At 63.2% G+C, this 13,204-nt stretch overlaps 4 protein-coding genes across 4 annotated transcripts in view; 1 reads left to right on the top strand and 3 right to left on the bottom strand.

Moving 5' to 3' along the window:
* The window catches only part of EMIHUDRAFT_104923 (hypothetical protein), a gene marked incomplete at both ends in the record, with an annotated part of 1,322 nt that extends 401 nt beyond the window's left edge, over positions 1-921 (bottom strand). Inside the window, one exon of the mRNA XM_005763554.1 lies at positions 476-921. Within this exon, the coding sequence (XP_005763611.1) occupies positions 476-921 (446 nt within the window). The remainder of the gene's footprint in view (positions 1-475) is intronic.
* A 1,603-nt stretch (positions 922-2,524) lies between these two features.
* Positions 2,525-5,189, bottom strand: EMIHUDRAFT_104922 (hypothetical protein; the record flags this gene model as incomplete). The annotated part of the gene is made up of 2 exons (XM_005763553.1): positions 2,525-3,277; positions 3,354-5,189. The coding sequence occupies 2 exons, from the start codon at positions 5,187-5,189 to the stop codon at positions 2,525-2,527; spliced, it is 2,589 nt and encodes an 862-aa protein (XP_005763610.1).
* Positions 5,190-6,102: 913 nt separating this feature from the next.
* On the bottom strand, positions 6,103-7,646 carry EMIHUDRAFT_104921 (hypothetical protein; the record flags this gene model as incomplete). The annotated part of the gene is made up of 2 exons (XM_005763552.1): positions 6,103-6,672; positions 6,768-7,646. The coding sequence occupies 2 exons, from the start codon at positions 7,644-7,646 to the stop codon at positions 6,103-6,105; spliced, it is 1,449 nt and encodes a 482-aa protein (XP_005763609.1).
* A 2,031-nt stretch (positions 7,647-9,677) lies between these two features.
* EMIHUDRAFT_437716 (hypothetical protein) lies at positions 9,678-11,062 on the top strand. Its single transcript, XM_005763551.1, is given in 4 exon segments — positions 9,678-10,312; positions 10,377-10,461; positions 10,597-10,698; positions 10,711-11,062. The coding sequence occupies 4 exon segments, from the start codon at positions 9,690-9,692 to the stop codon at positions 10,876-10,878; spliced, it is 978 nt and encodes a 325-aa protein (XP_005763608.1). The 5' UTR covers positions 9,678-9,689; the 3' UTR covers positions 10,879-11,062.
* Positions 11,063-13,204: the final 2,142 nt, after the last annotated feature.

Here is a 13,204-nt window from a genome sequence, read left to right as displayed (position 1 = left end):
TCCCAATGTCACGGAGTGGATCCGGCGGCGATGTGCAATAGCGCCGCGCAGATCGATGCTCTTTCCGAGGGGCTATCCGGGAGAGGCGTTTCGCCAAGCCGAGTCCATTCCTGGCTGGATACGCCAGGCATATGAGATCCGGCAGTGATAAAAGACAACCCCTCTCAGCGCTGTTTTTTTTTTCTGCTTTGATTTTGTGTGTGATGGCGGTGTGTACGTTAAAAAAAGTTGTTTTTTATGGTTTCCTCTCGCCGTGTTTCCTGCTCGTTTCCCTACAACACCCTCTAGTTTCCTCGGGAAACCCCGGGGAAACTCCGTGGAATTCGTCATTTTGGGGGGGCTCTGAGCCGTGTCTGAGGCTGTTTTGGGGCCAAAATCGGCATTTTGCGGGTAGCGGTCCATCGCCGCATCCCCATCCCCGTCTGCGGCAGCGCCGCCTGCGCCCGCGCCGGCCTGCTCTGGGACGGCGCGCCACCGCTCGTCGTCCAGCATGTGCCACCACCGCCGATCCGGGTAGCCGTCGTACTCGACCTCGTGCACGATCCGTCCGTCCCCGTCCTCCTCCCGCGCCATGACGGTCGCAGGGTACCACCGCTCGCTGTCGCAGAAGATCTCGAGGCGCGATCCGGTGGACAGGACAGTGTGGCCGTCGAGCGCCGCCCTGGCATCCTCGCGCTTTCGCTTCCGCCGCTTCGCCTTCGTCTCCTTGCTGCGCAGCAGGGTGTAGTTCGCGCCCACCTCCCCCACGCTGTCCAGCACGTGGACGGCGCTCGCCATCTCGACCGCGTCGTCCTCCGGCGGAAGCTCCGCCTCGCCCGCGGCCGCTTCCCGAGCGCGCTCGTCGCGCATCCGCTCGTGGTGGGCCTGCCGACGCGCCACGCCGGCGCCCGTGTGCCTCGCCGCCGCGTCCGGCGCCGGCATCGATGCTGTCCGCACGAGCGTGACTCGCCACTTCCCGACGACCTACGACTGCCGAAAGTTCTCCCTCTCGCATTCGTATTTTCGTTCCGCTTCTCCCTCGGGCTGTTCCATCTCCTCATATCCTTCCCACCTGGGCGGGGCGGGGGCCGGGGGCGCGGCGGGCGCGGGGTGCGGGGTGCGGCTCGGTGCGTGCGATCGTGCGTTTGGCGTCATGTTGTGTGTGCCTTCTTTCTATCAACATCGAAGTTTAGCTCAAAAAAATAGAGTTATCTGCGTTGTTGAGCCAGGACTCAACATACTCGGGCTGTTGCCATCCCAAACTGTCACTCCCCTTTCTCCCGGCCGGGGTGGGGCGCGCGCGGGGGCGGCGGGTGTGCGGCGAGTGTGCGGGATGTCTGTGGGCCCGAGAGCGATATGCCATGTCCGCCTTGCGTTGTTTCATAACACCGAAGGCTAAGCTCAAAAAATAGAGGACTGCTTTAATGATTTACGAAAAATCACCCGAATACCACGTTCGGATCGCTCCTCATCGCAAACCCTGTCAGCAGTTCACCTTCGGGTATGTACGGGTATGTTCGTAAGAGCTACATACACTGAGAGAGAGAGAGAGAGAGAGAACACAACCCCCTCTCTCATTTCTCCCAGTAAGCTAAAAGTACGTACACTGAGAAAGACCACTTTAATACGGGCGTCCTGCCGAAAGCCCTGGCCTTCGCCCCACGTCAACTTCATCTTCGCGGCATCAGGATTTGGTGCGGAGAGCTCCACGAGTCCGACACGATGACCGTGCAGGGTGACGCAGGTTAAGAACAGTCTGGTGATTGGACACCAAACGCTATGGGTGTTGGGTGAATGAAACAGCTGAGCATCATGGTGGAAGTCGTCAGAGAAAGAATCGGTCGTGAAAGGAGAAAACACTCGCGAGATCAGCCCAGATCGATGAGCTTCATCAAAAAGTGGCTCAGACGAAGAGGGTCGATCAGCTCTTCGTCGCTTCTCGAATGGCTCTCTGCTATGGGACCCGCAAAGCTAATGCCATCCACGACTGCTCCGGATCCATCTGGGAGAACAGATCTCCATCGACGCGAGTCGACGAAGCGAGGCTGCGGGGCTCGCTGCGCAGCACGTCGCCGCATCCGTACTCGTACGAACCGGCAGCCCACGATGGAAGCAGGCTCACCTCAGGGGAGAGGCGAACGGCGTGTGCGTGGGAGCCTCGTGCCTCGAATCCGCCTGCCGGGCTGGGTTCACCCACCGTCCACCCCCTTCCCCAGTGACTTGACAGTGACTCTCGACTGGACAGCTGACCCTAATCCCTTGGATGGGTGAACGTTGAAAATTTCCGCTAGACTAGGGGTACAAACACAACAATCAAAAGCCCTGTCTCGCGCACGCCCCTGGCGGGCGCCGCGGACCAGTTCCGCGAGCACGCGTCAACGGGCGGTTTGCAGGGCGGACTTGCTGGCAAAGGAACCCGGCAAACCCGGCGCATTTGACACCCCCGCCCCCGCCCCCCCCCCCCCCCCTCATCCACGCGCACTCAACACAACAACTTGCACATTTTCATGCAACCACATTGCACTTCCACGTTCGGCCGCATGACCTAAACCCGGGGCTTCACGTCCACCACCTGATAGGACATGCCGCACGCGGCCACCGTCTCGGTGCGGCCGGTTGGCTGCAGATAGGTCAGCGGCGGGAACAGGTACTCCGCCTCGTTTGGAAACGCGGACAAGAAGGATACGTTCGGGCCTCGGTCGTAGAAGGAGTCGGTGATCAGCCGCAGCAGCACGTGGTCAGAGGTCATCGTGCGGCTCGCCGAGTAGCGCAGCGCAACGCTCAGGTCAGACGTCGTCGACATGGGGGCGAGCTCCGTGCCGCCGTCGGCCATGAAGCTGTCAGGCGCGGCCACGTCCTTCATCCCGCGGTAGAGGAGGAGCTGCGAGCTGGCGCTCTCGCGGCTGACCTCGGCCTCCACCGAGCGGAGCTTCGTCAGGGCGTCCCTTAACAGCGCGACCGTCGCGGGCAGCGGGTGGGGCTCCCCTCGCTCGTACCGCGCCCAGTCTCGGAGGGGGTTGTTGATCGACTCGAAGGCGGCGGTGGTGTACAGCCGCAGGGCGACGACGTGCGCCTGCTCGAGGTTGGCGAGCCGCGAGTGCTCGTGCGCCACAAAGTCGCGAAGGAGCATGCCGCGTCTCGCCGCGCCGTCGCACACAGTGCGCGACTCCAGCACGGCGCCGTTCTCGTCGCAGTCGCGCTTGAGGCCGCCCTGAAAGGTGAGGTCGCTCGAGCCGGCCTCGGCGTACAGGACGTAGGCGAGACACTCCTTGTCGACATCCGTCCCAGCTAGGCTCACCTGCAGGGAGAGGCGATTAGGGTGAGAGGGGGTGAGTGCGAGAGTGTGCGGCGATCCGGCGATGGGACACAGTCACCTCGCTCACGATGGCCGCGGTCCCGTCGATCCGGCCCTGGTGAACGATGATCTCTGGCACGCACATATACGCCTCGACGCCTAGCGCAGCTTGCGCTGGCCGGCCGAAGACGAGCTCGCGCGGCGCCGAGGCGAAGCGGTCGTAGGAGTCGAGGATGTTGGTCAACGTCACCTCCTCGGCATTGAAGCGCCCCGACATGCGATTGAACACCTCCGTTATCTCCGACTCCATGCGATGGAGTTCATCCTTGGGCGCCACGACAACTGGGCGTTTGCGGCGAAGTGCGAAGTACAAGCACAGCAGGAGAAGGGCGCAGGCCCCAACGGCGCAAATGGCCGACACGACACTCCGGGAAAGAAGACCCTCCCCGCCGACCGCAAGAAAGGATGGCGCAAATGGCGGGGGCGGGGTCGACGGCGGCAGTGGCGGTGGGTGCGGCGGCGGGGGCGACGCGTCAAACGGTGGTTCGACCTCCCCAAAGTTGTAGATCACGCCGCTGCTCTCGCGTGATCCGCCGTCCCAAGTCCACGTGCCGTTGCTAAATTGTGCTACGTACTTCTCGGAAAAGCCATCTTGGTCGAGCAGGTTGAACAGCTGCACGTTCGCGTTACTCCTGTCGCCCTTCTCGTCGAACTCCACGCGCCCGGAAAGGCCGTCAAACGACAGGTTCTGCTTGGACTCCCAGAACAGCGTGCCAAACGACGCCGGCAGCGGGCCCGTCGGGGCCACCTTGCAGGACAGCAGCCCTGCCGCTATGATGGCATCGTAAGCAAACACACTGCCATCGCGCAGCAGTGCACTCGTCTTTGGATTGACGGTGCTGAAGAAGTCGTCGCGGATCTGCCAGTCGGCAGGCAGGAACGGGTTGAAGTCTCTAGGCTGAAGCGTCGCCCAGCGCTCGTTTGCGAACTTGGTCCACTGCGGGTTGCCGTCGGTCGCGCCGACCGCCTTGATCTGCAGGCTGCCGTTCAGCGCTATCCGCGCCGCCTCGCTCAGTGGCGCGCCGCCGTCGATTTCGAGCGTGGCGGCTCCGACTTTGTCAGTGAACACCCAAGAGGTGCCAGTTCTGAGCAGACCAGTGTTCACCGCACGCTCTACCATAAGGCGAATGCTGTATTGGTTCAAAGCAAGGACAAGCACTGCCTTGGCCCCGCTGCTGCTCAGGCTGTCTACAGCAGAACGGATCGAGTCATCGCGGATCGATGCATCTTCGGAAAACTCTTCGCTGACAACTGTCAAGCCGCCCTCCTGGCACGCTGCCTTTGCTGCTGACTCGTAGGCGCGCCCGTACGTGGTCTGCTCATGTATCACGGCCACGGTCGAGAGCCCGAGCTCACGCTTCCAAAAGGAGCAGAGGCCCGACGCGGCCGCAACGTCCGAGGGGATGGTCCTCATGAAGCGAGGATAGAGGACGGTATCGGACAGGTCGGCTGAAGTTGACCCGTATGAGATCTGCGGGATGCCACGAGCACCGGTGGAAGTCGCCGTGGTGGTAGAGACTGTGTCGAGAACAGGACCGATGACGACGTCTGTGCCAGATAGGTCTCCCAGCGATAGGTCCGCCTTGGCAGCTGTGCCGCCGCTGTCGAGCAGCCGGAATTGAAGCTGCTTGTCGCATCCCTTCAAGGACCCAAGTACGGGCAACGCAGCAGATTCCCGCGAGTTGAAGTCCGTGACAGCCGTGAGGGCGACTGCAACGATCGCCTGCGCGAACGGGAGAGTGAGCCAGCACGCGCCAGCGACGACCCAGTCGAAAGCGCAATTATTGGCGGACGCTTTTGCGTCCGACTGCCAGGTGAGGATGGCGAGGCTCACATTCACGGAAGCGAGCGCCATGAGGGCAAGGTCACGGTGCCGGCGCGGCAGGGCGTCTCTTTGTCACGCCTCGATTGTTCGGTTTGCATTTTCTTTTTTTGGTTACCATCTTGTTTCACTGATGAAGCAACGGCTTCAACACACATCGCGGTTTCTACCACGACGCGATCTTTGTCAAGCGCAACAACTTCAACCTGCTGCTCCACGAGACGTTCGGCGGCGGCTTCTCGCCCACCGCCGTTCTCAAGCTGCGCCGCCTCGCGCGCAAAGTCGCGCGCGGCAGCGTCGACCGCACGGCCTACTCGCCCAAGTACTCGCTCTCTTTTATGTCCCACCATGCAGAGCGCATCTCTCTCTCTGTTGTGCGAGGCGTGAACCGCGCCATTCGCTCTCACCTGGCAACCCTGTGTCTGCACGTCTCGCGCGCGCGTGAACAGGGCCGCCCTCGGCAAGGAGGGGGCAGCGCCGCGGCTCAAGGAGCTCCTTCTCCACTACAACCAGATTGGTGAGGAGGGCTGCAAAACGCTGGCCGCCGCCCTCGAGCAGGGAGCGGCCCCGAGCTTGAAGGCGCGCACTTGCCCCCCCTCGTCACACACGCCCCACCTACAAATACTGAACCTCCTCTCGCTTCTGCGCAGAAGCTCGAGCTGCTCAGCAAGCAGCCCGAGCTGGTGGCTGTGTGCGAGGAGCGCGGCATGCCGGCATCAGGCTCTTATTCTGAGTTTGCCAGTGTCAAAATCTCGAGGATTCATGAGGCGCCACACAAATCACAAAATTACGTAAAGCACTGGCGATGCCGGAACGGGTTGAACGCTACCATACGCACTACGGAGACCTGTGTCCCTGTGTGTTTCGACTGTGTGTTCAGATCTATTGCAGAACACAAGTTAAAGAAACGCTCTTCTAACACGAACGAAGGGGCGCAGAGCTACTCTCAAAGATCCACAAACCGCCAGTTTGGCCCACCGTGCAGCGAGAGCCGCAGGACCGACGTCTGGCCGCTCGGCCGCCACGCGACAGTGCAGAGCCCCGGCTCCGCCACCGCCGTGACGCGGGCCGTGGCCCAAGTCCGCCCGCCCTCGGCCGCCCGATGCTGCACCTCGATGAGCGCGCCCGCGACGAGGCGGACGCGCAGCGAGGGCGAACCTGCCGCCGACCGGAGCCCGCCCCCGACGAGCACCTCGCCCCGCTCGGCCGCGTCGCCGCCGCCGCCGCCGCCGCCGCTCGCGGATGCCGCCCCGACCCTCGCCCCCGCCGCGTCCGGCACTGCTCCCTGCCCCGGGCCCGCCGGCTCGAGCAGCGAGAGGACACAGCGCCGTCCCACCGCCTCCACCCGCCGCGGCGCGAGGTTGGTGGCGGCGAGAGTGGCGGGCTCGAGCGGCTCGGCGGTGACGAGGCAGAAGGTGGCGCCGGGCAGCGAGCTGGCGAGCGGGGCGAGGAGGGAGGAGAGGTACTCGGCGTGCGGCAGCCGCGTGTTGCGGCCCCACGGCAGGTTGGACACGACCTAGAAGGCTCAGGGACGGCTCAGAGAGAGAGAGAGCTCCCCGGCGTGAGTCAGCCCCACGGAAGCGTGGACGCGACCAGAGCAACGCCGCGCACCGCCTCGCGCGGCAGCGGGTCGCGGCAGTCGTGCTCGAGCACGGAGGAGCCGCCGCTCCCGCCGCCGCCGCTCCCGCCGCCGCCGCCGCCGCCGCCGCTCCCGCCGCTGCCGCCGCCGCCGCATCCGCCGCCACCACCACCGGAGCCGTTTGAGCCATCCAGAAGCGCGTCGACCGCTGCCATGTTCGCCGTCGCGCCCTCCACCGCGGTCGGGTTCCTGTCGAGGCCGACCGCGCGCAAGCCGGCGAGCCGCGCGGCAAAGAGGATGCCGCCCGAGCCGCAGCAGGGGTCGAGCAGCGCCCCATTGTCGCCCGCCGCCCGGTGCGCCGCGGCGAGAGAGACGGCGAGGCGGGCGAGGCGGAGGTCGGTGGCGGAGCAGAAGGAGTACGGGCGAAGCCTCCACGCCTCTTCCGCCTCGCTGCGCTGGCGCGAGACGGTGACGTCGAGAGCCAGGTACCACAGCCGCGGAGTGCGGACGAGGAGGAGCAGCGGCGATGGACCTTGCAGCGCCGGCTCGCCCGGCAGAGCACGCGCGGCGGTGCAGAGGATGTCGGACGCCTCGGCCGCCATCTCCGACCGCGGACCACCGGCGAGCGGCGCTGCTCTGCCGCCGTCGCGGGCGAGGAAGCGGAGCCGCCACCGCGCTGGGATTTGCTGCGAGGAGGAGGCAGCTGAGCGCAGCAGCCGCTCGAGGCTTGCGGCCCTCGCTACAGGCCGGAGCAGCCTGCACGCGCCTTCGGGCAGGTGGCTTCTCTCGCCACGCAGGAGCCACAGACCCGGAGCGAGAGGTCGGAAGCCGCCCGACTCGAGGTCCCAGCTCTCGAGCGGCGTGAAGCGGGAAGGCTCGCTCGCCACAGCGAGCGTGCTCGGAAGCCTCATTCCTGCGGCACGGCACTCTTGGAGCTGAGCCCCAACTCATCATCGAAAAAGGAAAAAAATCCTATCGCCACGCCCACGCCAAAGCTGTGCGGAGTAGGCCGCTGAGATTTAAATACAACTGCAGTGTTTGTCGGCAGCAGCCAGCTCGTTGCGCCGCTTCTTATGGTCTCGGTCGGCGCACCGAGGGCGGGAGACATGCTTCGCGCCACAGGTGACCTGGGTGGGGGACCGATTCTCGGCAAGTTTGGCAGGTCGGGCACTGAAGGAGGGACCGATTCCGTGAGGGCTGGGTATCGATTAGGCCGCTTCGCCGGATCTATTGCTGTTTACCTCATCTTAAAATAAGTACCCGACGGTACAGCAGTGTCAGAGAAAAGATAGGTAGAAGATCGGTCGAAAAAGAAAAACGTCTCGCGAGATCAGCCCAGATGGATGGCTTCATCAAAAAAGTGGGGGCTCGCCGAATATCTCCCCGAGACCTCAGTAGCCCGCCTGATGACCGAAGTTCAAAATTTTGTAACCCGACCGGCCCGCCCGTGGCCGGCACTCTCAGTCTCTCCTTCGCCGCGCTCGGCCACCCTCCTCCCTCTCCACAGAACAGCACCTCAGCCGTGTCCGACGAGACTTGTTCCCGGCAGAACCCATGCGGAGGAGGCCCTCCCTCCCACTCCCTCTCCGCTTGCAGCGCGCAGCCGCCCTCAATCACCACCGCCCACCACTCCCATCTCCTCCACCCCCCCCGCCCCCGCCGCTCCGCCGCCCTTGCTGCCCACCTCCCCCGAGTGTGGCTGCGCCTCGCCCGCCCGCCCGCAATCAGGCTCAATCGCGGTGAGGCTGTAACGGCATGACGGCGCTGTGCCGGGTGAGTATCGTTGCCGCGGAGGAGCTCGGCTGATGCAATCGCCGAGTGGCCACTCGCTCGACCCTCGCCCCGCCTCCCCGCCGCCTCCTCCCCCCCCCTCCCGGTGCCTCTCCGCCCACCCTACGCCTCCCCCTCACCCCTGCCGCCTCTGCCCCACCTCTGCTAGACCGCGCTCTCCCCGACGCGGCTCTTCCAGCGGGGGACACCACCGTCCCGCTCGCGTAGCCTCGCACGAACATTCTCGGTACCTTCCAGTCAAGTGCACAGAGAGTTGTCGCAGTTCTCCGCCTCTGCACACGCTGCTCCTGGTCGGGTCATACTTCGGCCGCACGTCGGCTGTATGTCGGCTGATCCTCGGTCATCCTCGGCCGAGCACACGCCGGCTGCACGTCAGCTGCTGACTGAGCGAGTCAAGTGACTCTTAAGTGAAGAAGGAACCATAATCGGGGTGAAATGTGTGAGGTAAGAACAGTCTGTGTGCACGAGTGAGTTTGAGTGAGTGAGTGAGTGAGTGAGTGAGTGAATGCCTGAGTGAATTCTTTGAAACTTCATTTTTCAATTATCCACACAATATACCTAAAACACAAAGGGGAGATCGCCCGAGATAGCGCGGCGCGGCCCCGAGATCGCCCGAGATAGCGCGAGATCGCCCGAGATCGCGCGGCGCGGCCCGGGGCGGGGTGGATGGGTTGGGAGCGAGGGGGCGGAAGTGACCAGTGCGGTAGATCGGTCAGCTCGAGGCGCGTGAGCCGGACTTGGGAGCCGGACCACCCCCTCTTGTTATCTGCGTTGTTGAGCCAGGACTCAACATACTCGGGCTCGGTTGCCGTCCCAAACTGTCACTCCCCTCTCTCCCGGCCGGGGTGGGGCGCGCGCGGGGGCGGCGGGTGTGCGGCGAGTGTGCGGGATGTCTGTGGGCCCGAGAGCGATATGCCATGTCCGCCTTGCGTGTGAGTGAGTATACACACACACTCACACTCCGCCTTGCGTTGTTTCATAACATCGAAGGCTAAGAAAAAGAATTCTTAAGATACAAGCCTCTCTCACAGCACACTGGCACGACAAGGGCGCGGACTGGCGCGGACTGGCACACACACAGAGAAAAAGAAAATTTTCTAACATCGAAGGCTAAGCTCAAAAGAAAAAGTAGATCCATCATCACTCATGAGTCCGCGAGGGTGATGATGTCCGGTCAGCGCCTTCTCTGCCTCCACTCCTGCTGCCCCAACGACGCGCAGGCGGGTGGAGAGCCGTGCCACGAATGCGCCAAGGCGGTCATTCCCTGCGGACCGCTCTGCGGCCTTCAGTGCCGTATGTGCACCGTGCAAGCCGCCGTCATGCGTGCCGAGTACGGCAAGCTGCTCAACTCTTTCAGCATCACCCGCTTTGTCATCTCTCTGAGCGCTGGCACCACGGTCAACAAGCAGAACGCGCCCCACGCGATGGACTTTCTCCGCTCCATGCTCGTTTTGCAGCACGCCGGCGTCCTCCTTTGCCGCTTTGCAGACTTCGACGTGACGTACAAGACGCTTGTCGACATCGACGAGCACCGCCACGGTGAGGTCGCCGAGAACGACCGCACGTCGCGACTGGACTCGTTGCACGTCATCGAGAAGTTCGTTGAGCCGAACGACCTCCAGCAGATTCAGTCGTGCATCCGCTCAGCGCATGTCACCTTCTCCGGACAAGTTGCGTCCTACCAGAGCACCGGACAGAAGACGCGCATGTACCGGGAGGCGATCAAGGGCGCGCTCGAGAAGCTGTGCTCACTCTACCCAGCGACCTCGGGGTGGAAGTATCGCGGGCGAACTTTCGCTCGCCACACGTTATTTTTCTCAGGTAGAAACATGCTGCTCTTTGGCCTGTAGGCACAGCCAAGACAACGCGTACCTCGTCTACATCTCTCCCCTCACCGGCCTCTCCTTCGAGTTCGCCTTCAACATCTGCTGGGACGTCTGGCGCGACTACGAGTCGTTCTGAGATTGGCCGACACGACCTGTCCAAGGCAATCCTTCGTGTCTAGGCGCGCTCGCTCGTCAAGGCATTGCTCACATGCATGCCTCTCAACATTACGGCATTTGGTAATAGGTGCAAGAACTTCATCCGGGGGATGCTCGCCCTTTTCGCGGCACTCACACCATTTCACTCAGAGAGAATTACAGGTTGCTGCGCGGCCTAACTCCCGATCGGGTGGAACCATAGGGAGAGAAGAAGAACGGACAGTTCTATCCCGCCGTTTTCCAGGACCTGCATCAGTTCATGCCCCAAATCGGCGGCGGCGGCGGCGGCTTCGCCCCCTCGTCGATAGACTGGAAGGCCGTCCGGCACTTCCAGCAGGTGCTGGCAAACCGCAACCAGGCGGTGCGCTAGCCGCGCGAGGGGATTGGGCAAGAACCGAGATCTCCCTACGTAGACCGCCCGGTAGCGCGTAGCGGCGGGGGCCGTCGACTCGAGACGGACGAGGGGCTGAGAGTGAGGCGCGAGAGTGTGGCTCGGGATGACTCTCTCGCATAGAACTTCGGACAGCATAAAGAGGTAAGGTTTCGACGTGTGCATCAAAGAAAATCATGCAGTACAAAGTCCAAAGACACTAGAGATATCAGCCGATAGATCGAGGGACGGAGAGACCCAAAGACCCACGTTACGAGACAGATCGATGCAGAGAGAGCGAGAGAAGGAGAGGGACAGAGAGAGGCAGAGAGCGAGAGCGAGACGAGACTCACTTGAGGCGGCAGCAGAGGAAGCTGGCTGCCAACCACGCCGCCCACCGACAGACAGACAGACAGAGGCAGACAGAGACGCGACAGAGATAAGACAGAGACAGGCGGAGATCGAGGGAGCGAGGAAGTGCAGCCTCGCTTCAACGGCGGGCCGGCGCACCGCATATCTGTCCCGAACTTACGTTTCATTGACCGACAAGCAGCCCATGAGCAGGTGCAAGTCCCCGCCCCCGACGTACCGCACTGGAATGGAGCGCTTGTCGAGCACCGGCTCCGCGACGCCCCAGCCCGCCTCGCTCGTCGCGCTGCTGCTCCACGCCCGGCTCAGCATGCAGAGTGGTGCGAAGGCGTTATACGCGAGCTGCCGCATGCGCTCGTGCAGCCCCCGCTGGAAGGGGATGGTGGAGAAGACGAGGTCCCTGCCGCGGGCCGTCAGCCGCGGGTAGGAGCTCATGTCGCCCCGAAAGTTGATCTTCCACCCGTTCAGCTCGCGTGTCTTGGACATCGAATCGCCACTCGCGTCCGGCGCGGTGAGGAGCAGATGCGCCACCGCGACGGCGCTCGCGTTCACCTCGTACACATCGATAGACACGCGCCTCGCGGAGCCAGCCATTGCCAGCGCTGCCACCTCCGTGAGGAGGCCGTGCCCGAACCAAATGACAAAGGCCGTGCCTGAAGGCCGTGCCTTTGCCTTGTCCTTCAGGCGGAGGAAGTTGTCAAGACGGACGACTGAAGACGGAGTGAACTCCCCGAAAGGCCAATCGCGTTTGTACTCAGCGAGCGCGGCGTCGTGAGTGGTGGCCAAAATGCGGCCAAGGAGGCAATGGACGTGGCTGGCCGCATCGAGGAGCCCGCTCCCGAACAGCGCCTGTCCACACACCCGGGGGGGGGGGTGAATAGAGATTCATTGTTTCCGATTTTCGAACGAACTATTGAGACCTTGGCCGCCCCCACTGGCGGCGTCCGAGCCTAACAATGACCGACACGAATTAGTCGGGAATAATTCCCCTCCATCCACTTTGAACGGAACCTCCACTCTCGCCTGGGTCGCCGCGCCGCTGCCGCACTCGTCGTCTTGTTCCGTCGTCGCGCGCGAGGCTTGCCCCTTCCCCTTGCCGCCATTGGGGCCAAGGATCTGCAGCGTACCGCGCGCTCGCTTGGCCTCCCTAAAGAGGGAGTCGATCCCGCTGTGGCCGAGCACGACACCACAAGCACGTGACGAATCTCGATCTCGGCTCATCTCGGCTGCACCTTGGCTATATCTCGACTACATCTCGTCTACACCTCGGGTAGCATCTCGGCTGCATCTCGGCGCACCTCGGCTATATCTCGGCGCACCTCACTATATCTCGGCTGCACCTCGGCTGCACCTCGGCTGCACCTCGGCTGCACCTCGGCCGCACCTCGGCTGCACCTCGGCCGCACCTCGGCTGCACCTTGGCTGCATCTCGGCTGCACCTCGGCGCTATCTCGGCTATGTATCAAAGACCTCGATGGAGCAGAGTCGTGCCATCCATCGACCGCTGCGAACTGCAGGGCGGGCGGAAGAGCAGCGGGTGTTGGGAGGGAGTGTGTGCGTAAGGGGGGGGGGGGGGGGCAAAATGTCCAGGGAAGTGAGGCCCACCTGCTCCCCCTCTGCCAACAAGGCCCAGCGAGAGGCTTGCCCCTCCCCCCAGGCGTCGTTGTGGCCAAGGCGATGCACCCCCTTGTGCCCCCCCTTGGACGTCGGGTTCATCTCCAACAACCTGGGGGAAATATGGGAAAATATGGGGAGATATGGGGAAATAAAAATTGCCCCGCCGGGCTAGGCTCCCGGCGCACCTTTCCAGTTTCGGGACCAAGGCAAATCACCCCATCTCTACCCAGATGCCCCAATCTCCCCCCCTATCTCCCCACAACACCACATCGCCTCTGATCTTGCACCGTCTCCTCTCACCACTGTCTCCCTAACAGCCACCTCATCTTCCATACGAGGT

Source organism: Emiliania huxleyi (assembly GCF_000372725.1).
Source record: "Emiliania huxleyi CCMP1516 unplaced genomic scaffold EMIHUscaffold_63, whole genome shotgun sequence".
NCBI classification, from domain to species: domain Eukaryota; phylum Haptophyta; order Isochrysidales; family Noelaerhabdaceae; genus Emiliania; species Emiliania huxleyi.
This window is presented reverse-complemented; position numbering and strand designations above follow the sequence as displayed.

Excerpts from the sequence above, each read along its gene's own strand:
- EMIHUDRAFT_437716 (XM_005763551.1), top strand. The coding sequence starts at position 9,690 with ATGATGTCCGGTCAGCGCCTTCTCTGCCTCCACTCCTGCTGCCCCAAC. Across the intron at positions 10,313-10,376 it reads TCGGGGTGGAAGTATCGCGG|GCACAGCCAAGACAACGCGT; the intron begins GCGAACTTTCGC and ends TTTGGCCTGTAG. Across the intron at positions 10,462-10,596 it reads CCTTCAACATCTGCTGGGAC|GTGCAAGAACTTCATCCGGG; the intron begins GTCTGGCGCGAC and ends ATTTGGTAATAG.